Source organism: Oncorhynchus mykiss, chromosome 24 (genome assembly GCF_013265735.2).
Source record: "Oncorhynchus mykiss isolate Arlee chromosome 24, USDA_OmykA_1.1, whole genome shotgun sequence".
In the NCBI taxonomy this organism is placed as follows: Eukaryota; Metazoa; Chordata; class Actinopteri; order Salmoniformes; family Salmonidae; genus Oncorhynchus; species Oncorhynchus mykiss.
Genome location: NC_048588.1, coordinates 15,063,079 through 15,083,119, shown reverse-complemented (window position 1 = coordinate 15,083,119; position 20,041 = coordinate 15,063,079). Strand labels below are relative to the sequence as shown.

The window sequence follows — 20,041 nt, the reverse complement described above, 5'->3', positions numbered from 1 at the left end:
ATTATGAAATACATCACGTGTTTTCTCAGAAACCAGATTTTGGTTATGTCCCAAATGGATTCCTATTCCCTAAATAGTGCACTACTTTTGATCAGAGCCCATTGGGCCCTGGTCTGAAGTAGTGCCATATATAGGGGCTCTGGTCAAAAGTATCGCACTATGTAGGGAATAAGGTGCCATTTGGGAAGTAGCCTTTTCCAAACAGACCAAATACATACACAACATCTGCTTTTCAAACAAGACAGCAGTCTGATTTCCTTGAAAAAAACTTTATTTGCAGACCACTTTGTGCTTTAGGTCTATGTTACAAATACTTACAGCACATATGCATTTAACATTGATAATTGATAATTCCCAAAACATCCAAACGGTATATTTATTTGCAATACATATATTACATACATGTGTATACACTCACACAGGCATTAGATGCATTCAACAAAATCCTGAAATCATAATGGTAGTGTTAATAACATGATATAAGAGCTATTGGTGGTACAGTGACAAAATGTAAACATCAGCAAAAATAATCATATTCAAAAATAAAGAAATATTGGGATTCTACTTTAGTGGTATGATATTGTAAGTTGCATAGCATTGATGTTTTCAAAAATTAAACAGCAAACAATATAGAAATCGGAAGTTTATAAAGTAGTGGGTATATGAAGTCACTATCTATAGATACAGTATGGAGGTCATTGTGTGTTATCTTAGTATTGTGACTGGGGCATCTATTGACAAGGTGATGGTCTATTCCAGGTCTATACCTTTTCTTTATGCATCATTACATTGCAAAAGTGGCAACCATGTCTGAAACATATTTTATGTGGTTTGTGGCTGATTAGAAAATTATCTCCAGAGGGAAACAAATATTAGATCTTTATTATTGGCAATCCCTATGGATAGTTATGTGATCAAATAAATACTTATGTAATGTATAAACATTTCATCTCTCTAACAGCCATGATTTAGATTGTAGTAGATCATAGTTGGTTTTCCCTGCTGGTCGGAGACCCAAATGGCACCCATTTCTCGATATCGCACACTACTATAAAAGTAGTGAACTATAAAGGGAATAGGGTGCCATTTGGGATGCAGCCATATTCATGGACCATTATGAATGTTTTTATAATAAGATACTAAATATAAATGTAAAACCTTTGGAGAACATTTGGTACAGATCAGTCACTTCATAGCCCTGTAGAGAAACAGAGTTAGTCCAGAATGGCACCCTACTCCCTATTTAGGGAATAAGCTACTCACTATATGATGAGTCTGTGCCTAGTGGATCCATCTAGAGCTGCTATAAACTGTACATTGCAGACCAGCTGTCTTTAAAATCAACTCACTAGTGGAGAGTGGGGTAAGTTGAGTCAAAGGGCTAAGTTGAGCCACTCTTGTCTCTAGCAAACCATACACAAAATTAATAATTTGACCAAATATTTAGGAAGATGTCATCATTTCATGGAGTCTGTGAAGGAAGAAACCACTTGGAAAAAGTGGTAAGCAAGTATGTTCCAAAAAACAGATTTTCACCAAGTCAAATGAATTTATTGTGTTAAGAGGTTTCATGATGCTTGTATCTAAACCAAAATAGGTAGTCGTATCATTGTTGTAGACATCAGTTGGGGTCTAGAAGCTACAACATGAGGTGCTAAACCTAGCATGAATGTGCATCCTTGTAGCTATGTGGGCTAATATAGTCAAACTGTTTACCTTGGGGTAAGTTTAGTAAATGTTTTCTTCCCAAGTTTAATGAAAGGCTGGGATATGAGGGTTTAAAATACACAAAAGTGATTGTGATGAATTGTGTTTGGAAAGTAAAGATAGACATGGTTTTAGAAAGGTACTGGTAATATTTCATTCAGTACAGAAATGTGTAGGGGTAAGTCGTGCCAAGATATCACTTTCTTTGGACAAGCTATGTTTTCAAAACTGTAATGTTTACATGAATTCTGATTATTTTCAGGGATACACAACATCCTGAAATATATGTAGATATCTTTGTTAGAAAGAATACTAGATTTCCATTGATGGAGTGATGCTGAATGTAAAAAATGGCTCAACTTACCCACTCTCCCCTACAGGATATACCTTTTCTCATTAGATTAAATTCAGTACTGTATGTATTCAAATACAGGACCACACTGATATAGGATATGTCCACAATGGCACCCTATTCCCTATATGGTACCTTAATTCCTCATGGGCTCTGATCAAAAGTAGTGCACTAAATAGGGAATAGGATGCCATTTGGGACAGAGCTATAGAAAGTCACTACAACCATGATTTTGGGACTATCGAGAGAACAATTATCCCCCCCAACATTGTGATCAACTTGGAACTCTGTTAGGATAGAAAAACATGTAACTGAGTCTGAATTAGCTACAGTAGATTAGACACATTTTCACCCAAATCTGCATTACACATTATTAAACAAGTTTAAGCAATTATTTGAAAGAAAATACAAAATCAGAAGCAGGCACAAATGATAGATAACCATGAATACAAACAAAACAAATAGAATAACCATGTAATAGAGAAAATCTAACTATTCATCCCAATTTACACCCTATTCCCTATATAGTGCACTACTGATAGTGCAAAATAGGGAATAGGGTGCCATTTGGGACGCCCACTACAGTATAACATCCAGTGGATTCTTAGGCACCTGTTGAACTTCAACATGAATCAGCCTCCATACTACAGTACAGAGAGCAGACCTGGGTTCAAAGACTATTTTAAATCATGTAAAATACTTCAGCTGTGATCAATTGAGCTTGCCTGTTGCAGTGGAACCAATATAAAAAGCAGGCTAAAGCTAATATACTTGAAAGATTTAAAATAACGTTTGAACCCAGGTTTGACAGAGAGCTACAGTAGAACATCACAGTAGTACATATTCCCAGTGTTAGCAGACTATTGACAGTGGCTTGACACGGGAAAACAAACATACACATTAACAACTATGACAGTTCTATGACAACTTTGCAATCATATTGAATACTGAATACCAGGAATACCTCAACTCTGGGCCTGGAAGGCTGAAACACTTCTGGTTATCATTCTTTCATTCTAACCAGAAACTGATTACATCATGGAACTCTACTGCCCATCAGTGACAATCAATCAATCAACTACCAGGTAGAAAAGACCATCAGCAGTTATTCTGCCCTACAGGCCTGGAGTTAAATAGCCCTGCTACATGTCCTTCTACCAACTCACAGGACCACCATCCATCCTACAGGACAGAGGCATCTGCTGCTTTAGTACCTTTGGACAAATCATAAACATTTTTGGGATCAAGTGTAACATCATAAAACAAAGCAATAATGAATGCTGGCAAGTGCCTTGAACAGAACAGGTTACAGGTACTGCCCTAGATGGGGCAGTCTCCCCATAGAGAGAGATTGTCTAACCTCTATGGTCTCCCCTACAGCAGAGCAGAAGGACTGCAGGATTTCAAGTAGGTTTTTGTAGGTTTTTGTACGGAACCAAAGCTCTCATTGCCGACTGTGTTGTTTCAGTTGTCCCCTCCCTCTCTTTATATCCAAATGTAAAAATTATGAGGCACTTGCAAAACAAAACACACAAAAAAAAAAAACATCTGTCAGTGTTTTTTTTTCTGTGGAGAATATCCGTCCATCGGTCTTTCTGTCTCAGTGGTCATGTCGAAGGAAGTCCGTTTGTCTGTCTGTCCGTCAGACTTCTGAGCTGTCCAAGCCACTGCAAGTGAACCCTGATGTCACCATGGGCTCAGTGGAGCTTGACGTTGTTGTGGGAACCTCCATCTTCTTCTTCTCCTGTCTGGACCGTACGGTTAGCACTATGACGATGATGATGAGGATGGTGAGGAGGAGGCCCACCAGGATCCCTATGATCAGGACCAGGCTGTCCTCGCTCTCCTCAGGATGGTTCAGCTCCCTGGGCACCACACCCCGAGTGAGGACCTCCCGGTCAGGGCTGGTGCGGCGCTGGCGTCTGAGGTCCAGGGCGATATGGAGAATGTTGGTGCCTCGGTTGTTGTCCAGGCCGATGTCCTCTGTCAGGTCTGGCACCCTGTTTGCTGACCGCCTGGAGCGAAACTGGGACTGGGACGGTCCTCCTGCAGCCATAGTTTGATGCTGGGTTTCTCTGTCCATGCTGCTGTGTTGGGTCAGGGAGTGGCCTCCTGCAGCCAAACTGCTGTGTTGGGTGAGTGTGTGGTACTCCAGACTTCTCTTCCCGATGCCCCTGTTAGCATTCTCTCTGGAGCGTACGGTGTAGATTGTGTGTATGAACCACTCTCTCCCTGCTGACACCTGGACACCAGAGGAACAGGGTTAGTCATGAGGGCTGGGTAGTTTACCTGATCATGACACGAACAATCCCTGGTCATTAAAGATAGAGTCATTAATATAAACAATAACAAGCGACACCCCACCTCTGTTTTGGTAAAAAGCTGAGGGATGGGCCTGGAGAAATGTAACCACTCTCAAATTCATTGACAGGGCTGACCATCCAGGGCTGACCATCCATGATATCAAAATGATAGTTTTTACCATGTTTTGAGTTACGACAGTTGAACTAAGCTCATGAGGCATTTCTAAGTTATATTCGTCAAGAATCAATGGGTATATATAATAAATGTATACGTCCAGAACTGGATGTAGCAACTAAGAATTCTAGCTTTAAAGCAGTGAAAGTGATACGAATAATATGAATAAGACCAGGATGTTCCTTCTCCACTATTCTGTGTTATGTAGCATAGGGGTCAGGGAGACGTACCTGGAACAGTGCTGTAGAGTCCATGCTGAAGCCGTCAGATCCAGGCTGTCTGACCAGGGCCAGGGCCTGAGGGTCGTCTACAGCCAGCAGAGCCCTGAACCCCACGTTACCAAACGACCTGGCCTGGGTCTCTGGCTGGGCCTTATCCTGGAGGAGGAGAGGGAAACACTAGTAAACACTATACCAACATTGGTAAAGGTGTTTAGGATATGTATGTGCATTTACCCTGTACTAGATCCTTGTCTACATTCCACATTACACGCTATTCCCCAGATATTGCACTACTTTTGACCAGAGCACGATGGACCCTGCACAGTACTGTACTTACAATGATTTTGAATCTGTAAAGCAGCGATGGAGCATCAGCCAGACAGCCGTACTCATTGTTGTTGGGGTTGTATTTGGGCACGTATCCATCCGCGCCGGTGCACAGGAACACCTTCTCTATGTTACAGATAAAGGAATCCCCCAGGTTCTGGACTGGGTCCACCATCACTCTGCCATATATCATGTCACCTGGGAGGAGATCAGGTTTGGGTTAATACAGTAATAACTCAATCAATCAATCAATCAGATAGTCAATGGGGCTACCTCCATCCCAAATAGCAACCTATTCCCTATGTAGTGTACTACTTCTGATCAGGACCCATGAAAAGGTGTCGTGTGTGAGAAGTGAGAAGGCTGTGAGAAGCTGGTTGTAAGACTTCAGTGGGGGCTCCTCAGAGGAGGAAGGGGAGGACCATCTTCTTCAGTGAATTTAATAAAAATAGTGAAACATTAAAAAAGTTGTTCTTTTTAGATAAAACTATACTAAACATATTCACATGCCACCAAATGATTGATTAAAACACTGTTTTGCAATGAAGGTCTACAATAGTCTCAAAAGCACCCTCTTGTGTAGTACCATTCTGTAGCCAGGGGAACAGCAAGTTTCCATCATCCTCTGGGTACATTGAATTCAATACAAAACCTAGGAGGCTCACACAGTACACAGTAATTATGACAACTTCAGAAGATGCCATTCGACCTATGAGAACTATTGTATCATGAACTGACATGTTGTCCACCCAATCAAAGCATCAGATAATTAATCTAGTACTGAAAGAATAAGCTACAGCTAGCTGGCACTGCAGTGCATGAAATGTGGTGAGTAGTTGACTCAAAGAGAGAGAAAGACAATAGTTGAACAGTTTTGAACAAATACATTTCTGAAAAAATTGAGGAACGAGAGAGATAGCTATATTTTGTTGTATTTTTTCCCTCCGTTTTCATGTCCACTTACTTAGCTAGCAAATGCAACTAGCTAGTTTAGCCGACTCAAACAGAGAGGGATGCTATGTTAACTAGATGGCTATGGCTATCCAACACGGAACTCCTCTAAGTCAAGGTACGCTTTTGGTTGTATTCATTTGGTGTAACTGCTAAACTGCTTGCTGCCTGTACACTGTACAGGATGATTGTAGCGGTTTAGTATCACGTTAGTTCTAGTAGGTATGTTGACTATGATGTTAGTTAACATGGTGACGATGTAGGCTGTGTGTAACGGTTAGCAGTCATGATATGAAGGTTTGGCTTGGAAAGGTTTTTTCACCTGGTCACAGACAGCTGATATGTTGTGCACTGAAGTCCACAAGCCAAGGAGAAAATGTGAGAGGAGGAGAGCAAGTACAGTGCCTTTGGAAAATATTTTGACCCCTTGAGTTTTTACACATTTTGTTGGGATACAGCCTTATTAAATTGAGCTTTTTTCTCGTCAATCTACACACAATACCCCATAATTAATAATGCAAAAACAGGATTTTAGAAATGTAAAATATCACATTTACATAAGTATTCAGACCCTTTACTCAGTACTTTGTTAAGCACCTTTGGCAGCGATTTCAGTCTCAAGTCTTCTTGGGCACTACAAACTTGGCACACCTGTATTTGGGGAGTTTCTCCCATTCTCTTTGCAGATCCTCTCAAGCTCTGTCAGGTTGGATGGGGAGCGTTGCTGCACAGCTATTTTCAGGTGTCTTCAGAGATGTTTGATCGGGTTCAAGTCCAGGCTCTTCCTGGGCCACTCAAAGACATTGAGTGTGCCTGTCCCAAAGTCACTCCTGTGTTGTCTTGGCTCTGACCTTAGGGTCGTTGTCCTGTTGGAAGGTGAACCTTAGCCCCAAGTCTTGAGCGCTCTGGGGCAGGTTTTCATCAAGGTTCTCTCTGTACTTTGCTTCGGTCATCTTTGCCTCGATTCTGACTAGTCTCCCAGTCTCTGCTGCTGAAAAACATCCCCATAGCATGATGCTGCCACCACCATGCTTCACCGTAGGGATGGTGCCAGGTTTCCTCTAGAAGTTCATTCTTGGTTTCATCAGACCAGAGAATCTTGTTTCTCATGGTCTGAGAGTCTTTAGTTGCCTTTTGGCAAACTCCAAGTGGGCCGTCATGTGCCTTTTACTGAGGAGTGGCACTCTACCATAAAGGCCTGATTGGTGGAGTGCTGCAGAGATGGTTGTCCTTCTGGAAGGTTCTCCCATTTCCACAGAGGAACTCTAGAGCTCTGTCAGACTGACCATCAGGTTCTTGGTCACCTCCCTGACCAAGGCCCTTCTCCCCCAATTGCTCAGTTTGGCCGGGCGGCCAGCTCTAGGAAGAGTATTGATGGTTCCAAACTTCTTCCATTTAAGAATGATGGAGGCCACTGTGTTCTTGGGGACCATCAATGCTGCAGTTTTTGCTACCCTTCCCCAAATCTGTGCCTCAACACAATCCTGTCTTGGAGCTATACGGACAATTGCTTCAACCTCATGGCTTGGTTTTTGCTCTGACATGCACTGTCAACTGTGGGACCTTATATAGACAGGTGTGTGCCTTTCCAAATCATGTCCAATCAATTGAATTTACCACAGGTGGACTCCAATCAAGTTGTAAAAACATCTCAAGGATGATCAATGGAAACATGATGCACCTGAGCTCAATTTCGAGTCTCATAGCAAAGGGTCTGAATACTTATGTAAATAAGGTATTTCTGTTTTTAATATATTTGTAAAAAAAATGTGATCAATTTTAGAATAAGGCTGTAACGTAACAAAATGTGGAAACAATCAAGGGGTCTGAATACCTTCCGAAGGCACTGTAGATAGATGCGAGAAGGAATTATATATACAACGAGCAAAGTGATTATGTTGTTTGTATGTGGCAGCTATGAAAGTGAACTGTGTTTGTGTGTGATCAGGTGTGTATTCATTCGGTAGATTTGGTTGAAAATGTTTCTTAAATATAAGCAAACGGAACGAAACGTGGATAAACATACCTGAATTTGTCCAAAAGAAACTCTCATTTGCAACTGTTGGACTAATGATTACACACTAGATCAGCTAGATGCAGGCAAGAGTCTGCAAGGCGGTATTGAATGTGTCACTGTCTCTCACCTTGTTTACACAAAATGTTATCTTGACCTGTTGTAGCAACCTCATGATGACCGACCCTCCCTCATCTTAAACAGCACTGACCAATCCTCCCTAATCTTAAACAGCACTGACCGATCCTTCCTCAACTTAACTTCTTATGGCTGGGGGGCAGTATCGAGTAGCTTGGATGAATAAGGTGCCCAGAGTAAACTGCCTGCTACTCAGGCTCAGAAGCTAAGATATGCATATTATTAGTAGATTTTGATAGAAAACACTCTGAAGTTTCTAAAACTGTTTGAATGATGTCTGAGTATAACATAACTCATATGGCAGGCAAAAACCTGAGAAAATAATCCAACCAGGAAGTGAGAAATCTGAGGTTTGTAGGTTTTCAAGTCTTTGCCTATCCAATATACAGTGTAAAATTGGTCCGATTGCACTTCCTAAGGCTTCCACTAGATGTCAACAGTCTTTAGAACCTTGTTTCAGGCTTCTACTGTGAAGGGGGAGCGAATAAGAGCTGTTTGAGTCAGGGGTCTGGCAGAGTGCCATGAGCTGATCACGTGCGAGTTAGCTGCGTTCCTTTTCCTTTCTAAAGACAAAGGAATTGTCCGGTTGGAATATTATTGAAGATTTATGATAAAAACATCCTAAAGATTGATTCTATACATCGTTTGACATGTTTCTACGAACTGTAATGGAACTGTCGGCTAAACTAAGTGCCTGCGCCTTGTGAATTTGGATTTGTGAACTAAACGCGAACAAAAGGGAGGTATTTGGACATAAATGATGGACTTTATCGGAAAAAAAAAACATTTATTGTGGAACTGGGATTCCTGGGAGTGCATTCCGATGAAGATCATTAAAGGTAAGTGAATATTTATAATGCTATTTCTGACTTCTGTTGACTCCACAACATGGCGGTTATCTGTATGGCTTGTTTTTGTCTCTGAGCGCTGTACTCAGATTATTGCACAGTGTGCTTTTCCCGTAAAGCTTTTTTGAAATCTGACACAGCGGTTGAATTAAGGAGAAGTATATCTTTAATTCCATGTATAACACGTGTATTTTCATCAACATTCGTGATGAGTATTTCTGTAAATTGATGTGGCTCTCTGCAAAATCACCGGATGTTTTGGAAGCAAAACATTACTGAATATAATGTGCCAATGTAAACTGAGATTCTTGGATATAAATATGAACTTTATCGAACAAAACATACATGTATTGTGTAACATGAAGTCCTATGAGTGTCATCTGATGAAGATCATCAAAAATGAGTGATTAATTTAATTTCTATTTCAGCCTTTTGTGACTCCTCTCTTTGGCAGGAAAAATGGCTGTGTTTTCTGTGACTAGGTGCTGACCTAACATAATCATATGGTGTGCTTTCGCTGTAAGGCCTTTTTGAAATCGGACACTGTGGTGGGATTAACAACAAGTTTATCTTTAAAATTGTGTATAATACATGTATGTTTGAGGAATTTGAATTATGAGATTTCTGTTGTTTGAATTTGACGCCCTGCACTTTCACTGGCTGTTGTCAAATCGATACCGTTAACGGGATTTCAGCCGTAAGAAGTTTTAAACAGCACTGACCGATCCTTCCTTATCTTAAACAGCACTGACCGCCACAATAAGGTGAGGGATTGATTGATAAATGCCCATGTGAGAGGCTGTGTTTGTTTGTAGCGTTACAGTACCCTGTGAGAGGCTGTGTTTGTTTGTAGCGTTACAGTACCCTGTGAGAGGCTGTGTTTGTTTGTAACGTTACAGTACCCTGTGAGAAGGCTGTGTTTGTTTGTAGCGTTACAGTACCCTGTGAGAAGGCTGTGTTTGTTTGTAACTTTACAGTACCCTGTGAGAAGGCTGTGTTTGTTTGTAGCATTACAGTACCCTGTGAGAAGGCTGTGTTTGTTTGTAGCGTTACAGTACCCTGTGAGAAGGCTGTGTTTGTTTGTAGCGTTACAGTACCCTGTGAGAAGGCTGTGTTTGTTTGTAACTTTACAGTACCCTGTGAGAAGGCTGTGTTTGTTTGTAGCATTACAGTACCCTGTGAGAAGGCTGTGTTTGTTTGTAGCGTTACAGTACCCTGTGAGAAGGCTGTGTTTGTTTGTAGTGTTACAGTACCCTGTGAGAAGGCTGTGTTTGTTTGTAGTGTTACAGTACCCTGTGAGAAGGCTGTGTTTGTTTGTAGTGTTACAGTACCCTGTGAGAAGGCTGTGTTTGTTTGTAGCATTACAGTACCCTGTGAGAAGGCTGTGTTTGTTTGTAGCGTTACAGTACCCTGTGAGAAGGCTGTGTTTGTTTGTAGTGTTACAGTACCCTGTGAGAAGGCTGTGTTTGTTTGTAATGTTACAGTACTCTGTGAGAAGGCTGTGTTGGATTTTAGCGTTACAGTACCCTGTGAGAAGGCTGTGTTTGTTTGTAGTGTTACAGTACCCTGTGAGAAGGCTGTGTTTGTTTGTAACGTTACAGTACTCTGTGAGAAGGCTGTGTTGGTTTTTAGCATTACAGTACCCTGTGAGAAGGCTGTGTTTGTTTGTAGTGTTACAGTGCCCTGTGAGAAGGCTGTGTTTGTTTGTAACATTACAGTACCCTGTGAGAAGGCTGTGTCGCTCTCCTGTCCGAAGCCCATGGATCCGTCAGACAGCCACAAAGTTCTCTTAGACAGCAGCAACATGTGTGTGTTCAGACTGAACTCAGCCGCAACCGGGTCACTCACCTGGGATAGAACACACACAGTACAAAGTTTTACCATCTTAGTATAGGACAACACATACCATTCAGTTACCATCAGAGAACACAGACCAATCACAGTGTTACCATCAGACAAACACCCCTCAAGCTGTTCCCACTAGAGTACATCTCTGTGTGCACTCAAAGATTGTCATCTCACAGACACTTTAATGATATGATATTGATGCTCACTCTCAGAAAAAGGGTTCCAAAAGGGTACTTTGGCTGTCCTCGTCGGAAAACCCTTTTTGATTCCAGGTAGAGCCCTTCTGGGTTCAATGTAGAACCCTTTCTACAGAAGGTTCGACATGGAATCCAAAAGGGTTCTACCTGCAACCAAAAATGGTTATTCAAAGGGTTCTCCTATGGGGACAGCCGAAGGACCCTTTAGGGTACTAAATAGCACCTTTTTTTCTAAGTGTGTAGTTATCCTAGGGTGATCTGACCTGCTGGAAGCGTATGTCCAGGTCGAAGGTGACAGGTTCTCTGGGGTTACAGACAGGAGGCAGGGAGTACTCCAGACTGGGAGGAGAGGTACAGGGCAGCAGCTTCACCGTGTAGGTACCTGAGTAGTCACGCACCTGGGAGACAGAGGGGAATAAGACACTTATTTACACCAGATACACCAGTGCCGATAACACACTACGACTCAAGAAGGAAATCCTGTAAATTTCACTGTAAGGTTGTTGTTGTTGTATTCGGCCCAATGTGACAAATAAAACATGTATTTGATTTGATTTTTGATTTGCTACTCCCAAGTCTTTACACTTATGACACAGAGTTAGCAGATAAAGAAATAAAGATGATGTGAAATATATTGATAACCCAGTATTAAAGATGGAAGAAAAGATGCTGTCCTCACAGCGAAGTCTGATGTAAAGGTCCACTGCTGCATGGGCTGGTTGTAGGTGGGCTCGCTCCTCACCAGGCTGAGGTTAAAGGTCACCCCAGGGTGGTCCGCACACATCACCATGGATGACAGAGAGGAAGCTGGATACAGACACAGGTAAGGCTAATACAGAACTAAAGAGGAATATGTACAGTATCAAGCGTGTCAGAGTAGGAGTGCTGACTTAGGATCAGTTTTGTCTTTTACATCAAAATTAATAAGATTACATGGACGGGGGGACGTGATCCTAGATCAGCACTCATACTCTGAGACACTTGATACATACGGGCCCTGGGCTACTTGTTTAAGACCGTGGATGTAGTGTATGAAAAGAGTAGATCATGTGAACATACCAGAGTGTGATATGACAAATAGTCCTCTGAATCGAGCCTCTGTTCTGAAGTTGACCACCAGACGACCCTGTTCGTTGATACGCATACTGGTGGGGTACAGGGCTCCTACAGAATATAGCCAGTCAGTCTCCCTGTCACACTGAACTAACACATCCCTACTATTATAGCCCACCCACTGAGGAAGGTGCGGTGACGGGCACCTGCAGAATAGAACCCATCGTTCTCACTGTCACACCAAGCTAACACATGCTCATTAATAGCTGTAGAAGCAATAACATAACCATATAATCTGTGGTCAAAGTACACCAGACAGTGTTGTATTTGTTTGTTTTTGCCTCATTCTGTAAAGACTGAAATTACTTCTGCATATATTTAATTTGATGTGAGACTTGCCTTGTAGCTCAGCCTCAGGAGGGCTGCCGATGCCGTCCCGCCACAAGATGGCAGTGTCGTATACGAAGGTGAGTCGTAGCTCAGATTGCAGGTCAAAATGCTGCCAGCCCCCTGCCCCAACCGGGGAGTGGAACACATAGGAGACGTGGAGGGGCACCCGGAGGGTCACATAGGACTGGACCAGGTTCAACACCTAGAGAGAGACATGCATCAAATCAAGCCGTATTTAACATGCATTTTAACAGCAATACACTTTACAACAACTGTACAGTAATACAGAATACTAGCAATAGTAGGCTCAACTCCATCAGAGAGACAGGAGAAAGAGGGAGAACTAAAGAGAGAGAAATAGAGAGAGGGGGGAAGAGAGAAAGATAGTGAAATAAAAAGAGAAATAGAGAGGGGGATAAGAGAAAGATAGTGAAATAAAAAGAGAACTAAAGAGAGAGAAATTGTCACGCCCTGGCCTTAGTTATCTTTGTTTTCTTTATTATTTTGGTTAGGTCAGGGTGTGACATGGGGGATTTATGGGTTTGTCTGGTCTAGGGTTTTTTGTATGTTTATGGGGCTGTTTCCTTTCTAGGTAGTTTGTAGGTCTATGGTTGCCTAAATTGGTTCTCAATTAGAGGCAGCTGTCTATCGTTGTCTCCGATTGGGAACCATATTTAGGCAGCCATATTCTGTGGGTACTTTGTGGGTGGTTGTCTTCTGTCATTGCACCAGATAGGACTGTTTCGGTTTTCACATTTGTTGTTTTGTATTTTGTAGTGTTCTTGTTTATCGTCTATAGTTAACATGTTGAACTCTAGCCACGCTGCATTTTGGTCCTCCTCTCCTTCAGCGGAAGAAAACCGTTACAGAACCACCCACCACAACAGGACCAAGCAGCGCGGTAACGGGCAGGAGCAGGAGAGGCAGCGATGTCAGGATTTCTGGACATGGGAGCAGAATCTGGACTATACAACTTGGGAAGAGAGACAGGTGGGCGGTCGACCCAGGGAGAGTGCCGGAGCCCGCCTGGGATTTGCTGGAGCAGTGCGAGGAGGGTTACAGGAGAATGGAGTTGGCGAAACGAGCACGACGGCGCGGTAGGAAGCCCGAGAGGCAGCCACAATTTTTTTTTTGGGGGGGGCACACAGGGAGCATGGCAAAGCCAGGTAGGAGACCTGCGCCAACTTCCTGTGCTACCGGAGAGCGAGAGAGACCGGGCAGGCACCGTGTTATGCTGTGGAGCGCACGGTTTCTCCAGTGCGGGTGCATAGCCCGGTGCGGTACATTCCCGCTCCTCGTATCGGCCGGGCTAGAGTGGGCATCGAGCCAGGTAAGGTTGGGCAGGCTCGGTGCTCAAGAGCTCCAGTGCGCCTGCACGGTCCGGTCTATCCAGTGCCACCTACATGCACCAGCCCTCCGGTGGCAGCCCCTCGCACCAGGCTTCCTGTGCGTGTCCAGAGCCCAGTACTCCCTGTTTCTCCTCCCCGCACTCGCCCTGAGGTGCGTGTCCTCGGCCCAGTACCACCAGTGCCGGCACCACGCACCAGGTCTACAGTGCGCCTCGCCTGTCCAGAGCTGCTAGAGTCTCCCGCCTGTCCAGAGCTGCTAGAGTCTCCCGCCTGTCCAGAGCTGCTAGAGTCTCCCACCTGTCCAGAGCTGCTAGAGTCTCCCACCTGTCCAGAGCCGCCAGAGCCGCCAGTCTGCAAGGAGCCGCCAGAGCCGCCAGTCTGCAAGGATCCGCCAGGATCCGCCAGAGCCGCCAGTCTGCCAGGATCCGCCAGAGCCGCCAGTCTGCCAGGATCCGCCAGAGCCGCCAGTCTGCCAGGATCCGCCAGAGCCGCCAGTCAGCCAGGATCCGCCAGAGCCGCCAGTCAGCCAGGATCCGCCAGAGCCGCCAGGAGCCGCCAGGATCCGCCAGGATCCGCCAGAGCCGCCAGTCAGCCAGAGCCGCCAGAGCCGCCAGACAGCCAGGATCCGCCACAGCCGCCAGTCAGCCAGGATCCGCCAGGGCCGCCAGTCAGCCAGGAGCCGCCAGGGCCGTCAGTCAGCCAGGAGCCGCCAGGGCCGTCAGTCAGCCAGGAGCCGCTAGAGCCGTCAGTCAGCCAGGAGCCGCCAGAGCCGTCAGTCAGCCAGGAGCCGTCAGTCAACCAGGAGCCGCCAGAGCCATCAGTCAGCCAGGAGCTGCCAGAGCCGTCAACCAGCCTGAGCTACCTCTGTCACGCCCTGGCCTTAGTTATCTTTGTTTTCTTTATTATTTTGGTTAGGTCAGGGTGTGACATGGGGGATGTGTGTGTGTTGGCTGTTTTTTTTTTTTTGTATATTTATGGGGCTGTTTCCTTTCTAGGTAGTTTGTAGGTCTATGGTTGCCTAGATTGGTTCTCAACTGTCTATCGTTGTCTCTGATTGGGACCATATTTAGGCAGCCATATTCTGTGGGTACTTTGTGGGTGGTTGTCTTCTGTCTTTGTGTCATTGCACCAGATAGGACTGGTTCGGTTTTCACATTTGTTTTGAATTTTGTAGTGTTCTTGTTTATCGTCTATATTAAACATGTTGAACTCTAACCACGCTGCATTTTGGTCCTCCTTTCCTTCAGCGGAAGAAAACCGTTACAGAAATAGAGAGAGGGGCGGAGAGAGAGATAGTGAAATAAATAGAGAGACGGGGGGGAAGAGAGAGATAGTGAAATAAAAAGAGAAATATAGAGTACATACATTACATCAAACTCTGCAAGGTGCATTTAAACATCCACACACTTAAACATCCAACAAGCAGGGAGCTTCCAAAAGGTCCCTAGTACTGGTTTATATATAGGCCTATACTAAACATTTACAAGCTGCCTATCTGTATGGAGCTTGCATATACCTCATGGGAACAGTATTCAGACCCACTCATAACTTTACAAATACCTCATGGAATCAGTATCCACTCATTCCTTAACAAATACCTAATTTGATCAGTCTCTACTCATAACTTGATATATGGTTATGGCTTGGATAGATTCATGTGATTAAGAGCGCAACAAAGATAGCAGGTGACATACCTATTACGGTGGCTTATGTAGGGCTTCAGTGAGTATTACTACCAGTAGACAGCATCATACCACTTAATATACACTGATCTTTCCATGACATAGGCTGACCAGGTGAATCCAGGTGAAAGCTATGATCCCTTGTTTATGTCACTTGTTAAATCCACTTCAATCAGTGTAAATGAAGGGGACGAGACATGCTAAATAAGGATTTTTAAATTTTATTTAACAGTTAAGAACACATTCTTATTTACAATGAGGGCCTCGGAACAGTGGGTTAACTGCCTTGTTCAGATTTTTACCTTGTCAACTCGGGGATTCAATCTAGCAACCTGTTGGTTATTGGCCCAAAGCTCTAACCACTAGGCTACCTGCTGGATTGTGTATGGGTGTCATTCAGAGGGTGAATGGGCAAGACAAAAGATTTAAGTGTCTGAACGGAGTATGGTAGTACGTGCTAGGTTCAATTGTTTGTGTCAAGAACTGCAACACTGCTGGGTTTTCACACTCATCAGTTTCCCGTGTGTATTAAGAATGGTCCACCACCCAAAGGATATCCAGCCAACTATGGGAAGCATTGGAGTAAACGTGGGCCAGCATCCCTTTCGACACCTTGTAGTCCATGTCCTGACAAATTGAGGCTGTTCTGAGGGCAAAAGGGGGTGCAACTCAATATTAGGAAGCTGTCTCTAATGTTTTGTACATTCAGTGTAGATACACAGTGCTGTACTGTATTGGCTGTACTAGTACTACTGGAGCTCTTATAGATTCAAGAGGGTTTACATTGACTCTGACATTTACGCTGGCCACATTTCAGAGAGATGGTATCTTTTCAATAGAGTTGAATCCAGATATATGGCAACAATAGCAAACCATTCCATTTGTAACTGATGAATGTTTGGCTGTGTTATTCAATTACTGCTTTGTCAACCATTAAAATAAAACCATCCCATGCAATCAAGACATAACAATCCAGGCAGTTGATTTGTTCTATTGTACTTGAAACCCTTAAAACAACAGCGAGACAAAGAACCAGAGAGAGAGAAAAAGAGAGAGAGACTGTAGAGAGATTTGAATGGTATCTGCTCCCTCCGGTGACATGAGAGTTACCTGTCTGCACTAGCTCTCCCTTCATGATGGGACCTGTCTATGCCCTGAGAGAGAGAGAGAGAGAGAGAGAGAGAGAGAGAGAGAGAGAGAGAGAGAGAGCGAGCGAGAAAGAGAGAATAAAGAGAAGAGAGAGAATAAAGAGGAGAAAAGTGAGAGAGAGAGAGAGAGCGAGAGAGAATGAAGAGGAGAAAAGTGAGAGAGAGAGAGCGAAAGAGAGAGAAGAGAGAGAGAGAATGAAGAGGAGAAAAGCGAGAGAGAGAGAGAGAGAGCGAGAGGAGAGAGAGTTAGAGTTAAGAGAACTGGTAGAACCCAGAGAGCTGAGGCATATGATTTGCTGTATGACCCGGACGCTGTCTGCTGAGACCTAATGGATTCCTGTGGTCTGATAAGCTGGGGACAAAGCCTCTCACCATGACACACAGACACAGAGAGACAGAGTCAGTCCCAGCACGGTGAGAGGCCAGCCTGGGGCCCCAAACTCGGTGTGACTCAGTCTCTCTGTAGCCCGCAACCTCTCTACTCAGCCCCCCCAGCTTCCCAGTCAGTCGGTCGGCCCCTTAAGGGCCAATCATGTCAGAGAGAACACAGGGGCACAAATAATGATCCTCTAGACTAGAGCTGTTGTTGAGTCTTTATGTTTGTTCCGCCTGGCCACACTGATTGAAGCTTACAGTACAACTCACCTGTAAGACAGCTCATATGGATGTGACACAGGTAGTCGCTGCAGTAGGGGTATAGGGTTTCTGGGTGAATAGAGGCATGTCTATAGTACCTGGCGGGGTCTCATTCTCTTTGTTAGTTATGGATCTTACTTAAAACAACACAGTGATACTTAAAACAGTCTGTTATCACATGGCTGCCAGCGACTAGAAACAGCACATCAAACCTGCAGATGGGAGGGACATTGACAAAGGTAAACCAATGTTGGTACATGGTACTAAGGCAGACCCTGACATTCAGGATTACTAAGTGGTAATCAACTCCAACCTCTCCCACAAAGCTCTGTCTTGTCCGAATATGAACTTCTTTCAGTTTCAGGGTAAACAAAGGGGCTAACGCTGGATTGGAACCTGCCAGAAGGAAAGTCATAAAGTGTGGAGAAGGTTTACTTTAGAAAAGAATGATGATGACTGCCTCCATAAAATATCATTATCTTATACTTCCTATGTATCATAACTCAGTCACATATTCTTCCATTTACAGTCTCATTTATCTTGCGAAATGAATTTCACTTTACATAGAATTTAGTGATATTCCATGGAGTTGGTGTCTTTTCAACCAAACATTATGAATAACCTTAAATTGGATAAGCAGTTAGCCTCTCGTAAATTCTACATGCACTGTTGATTTACCATGCCCTTTGCTCTCTCTCTCTGCAGGCATCTCTTCTCTCTGCTGTCATCTCTTCTTTCTGCAGGCATCTCTCTCTCTCTCTCTCTCTCTGCAGGCATCTCTCTCTCTCTCTTGCTCTCTCTCTCTGCAGGCATCTCTCTCTCTCTCTGCAGGCATCTCTCTCTCTCTCTCTCTGCAGGCATCTCTCACTCTCTCTCTGCAGGCATCTCTCTCTCTCTCTCTCTCTGCAGGCATCTCTCTCTCTCTCTCTCTGCAGGCATCTCTTCTCTTTCTCTCTGCAGGCATCTCTTCTCTCTGCAGGCATCTCTTTATGACCGCAGCCCACTTAATGAAGTGTTAGTGAACTAATAGACTGACTGGGATTTAACTACACTGAAGTGACTGGAGGTTTCCAAGGGAAATCTACATGACAGGAGCACTGAAGCATGTGACCAGGGTTTAAGATCTCCACTCAGGGAGGGTTAGGGAGGGAAGTAGGGAGGGAGTTTAAGGGAGAGTGTAAGACCTGTAAGAGCAGTCCCTCCCTCAACGCAGCAGCAGCTGTTTAAAGAGTACAGAAAAGAGCAGAAGGTTTTAATGCCGTGAATGTTGGAGACGGCATTTTGACAAGATAAGTAGTAGGCCACATGAGGAGTTGTGGGAATCCATAAAGCACTGTGTTTGGTTAGTTATTAGTGGTGAGGTTAACATGGGGTTAAGAAGAACATTGTCTGAGAGGGGCATCTCAAGAGGTAGCTAACAGATAAGTGGCTGCAAAGGATTGTGTCTGTGAAAAGGAAAATTGCAAGAACTGTTATAGGAAGGAACTGGAGGACAAATACTGAGCAAGTATATTTCTCTTCCAAAGAAATCACCATAACATCTCTTCCCAAGAAATCACCATAACACCTCTTCCCAAGAAATCACCATAACACCTCTTCCCAAGAAATCACCATAACACCTCTTCCCAAGAAATCACCATAACACCTCTTCCCAAGAAATCACCATAACACCTCTTCCCAAGAAATCACCATAACACCTCTTCCCAAGAAATCACCATAACACCTCTTCCCAAGAAATCACCATAACACCTCTTCCCAAGAAATCACCATAACATCTCTTCCCAAGAAATCATCATAACATCTCTTCCCACACACTGCTCTCACCTGTCCGTCTGTACCGATGGTCCCTCCACAGTCTGACAGTAGCTCAGACATGTCATAGTAACTAGTGAACTCCCATAGACAGGCCTCTAGGTTGAGATTCTTGTAGAAGCGCAGTACGCTGGATCCCCTCAGGGGGGTGCTGTACTGGTAGGGAGAGGTCTCCCCGATCACCTCAGGGTTCTTGGTGGCGTTGGTTATGAAGCCGTGGCGGGTCTTGACCTCGGTGTAGTCCAGCAGGTTAGAACAGCGGTGGTTCCCCACACGAGTACCATCAGGACTCAACGTCAGCTCAAAGTTAGACATAGGACGGGTGGAGACCACAGGGAGCATGCCTGGGAGAGGAGAGAAGAGAGGGGAGACAAGGGGTTAGGAGAGAGAAAGGCGAGGGCGGGAAAGAGAGAGAGAAATAGAGAGGGAGAGAGAAAGAGAAAGAAGATAGAAGTCTCTCTGTGTTCTTCACCGTCTATGTGTGGCATGGTGACAGTGATCTTGATGAGGTTGGGGTGGTCTGGGTCCTCTGCTCCGGTGTAGCGTAGCTTGGCAGAGAAGGGCTCAGCGCCCACTGTACCCACCACACGAGGCTGGCACATACCATCCTCTATACTGATGGAGACTATGAAGCTGCTGAGTTCCAGGCCCTCGTCTCCGTTAGAGTTCACAGCACGAGCTGCACACTGCACCCTAGAGCCAGCCTGGAGGGAGAGACACACATCTCACATCAATACAGTCAACTCAGTCGCATCAATACAGTCAACTCAGTCGCATCAATACAGTCAACTCAGTCGCATCAATACAGTCAACTCAGTCGCATCAATACAGTCAACTCAGTCGCATATATACAGTCAACTCAGTCGCATATACAGTCAACTCAGTCGCAT

The 20,041-nt window shown here is 44.3% G+C and overlaps 1 protein-coding gene across 2 annotated transcripts in view; it reads right to left on the bottom strand.

The window, feature by feature from the left end:
• Window positions 1-719: 719 nt before the first annotated feature.
• frem2b (FRAS1 related extracellular matrix 2b) overlaps window positions 720-20,041 on the bottom strand; it is a 110,825-nt gene continuing 91,503 nt past the window's right edge. The window contains exons 17-27 of one of the 2 annotated variants that reach the window (XM_036961305.1): window positions 19,624-19,855; window positions 19,164-19,495; window positions 12,534-12,726; window positions 12,141-12,245; window positions 11,761-11,888; window positions 11,345-11,479; window positions 10,758-10,884; window positions 5,096-5,283; window positions 4,768-4,914; window positions 4,169-4,301; window positions 720-4,102 (exon numbers count right to left, since the gene is read on the bottom strand). In XM_036961305.1, the coding sequence (XP_036817200.1) occupies window positions 3,702-4,102; window positions 4,169-4,301; window positions 4,768-4,914; window positions 5,096-5,283; window positions 10,758-10,884; window positions 11,345-11,479; window positions 11,761-11,888; window positions 12,141-12,245; window positions 12,534-12,726; window positions 19,164-19,495; window positions 19,624-19,855 (2,121 nt within the window). In that variant the 3' untranslated portion in view covers window positions 720-3,701. Of the gene's footprint in view, window positions 4,302-4,767; window positions 4,915-5,095; window positions 5,284-10,757; window positions 10,885-11,344; window positions 11,480-11,760; window positions 11,889-12,140; window positions 12,246-12,533; window positions 12,727-19,163; window positions 19,496-19,623; window positions 19,856-20,041 lie in introns of both variants that reach the window. The other variant, XM_036961304.1, reaches the window with a different exon arrangement.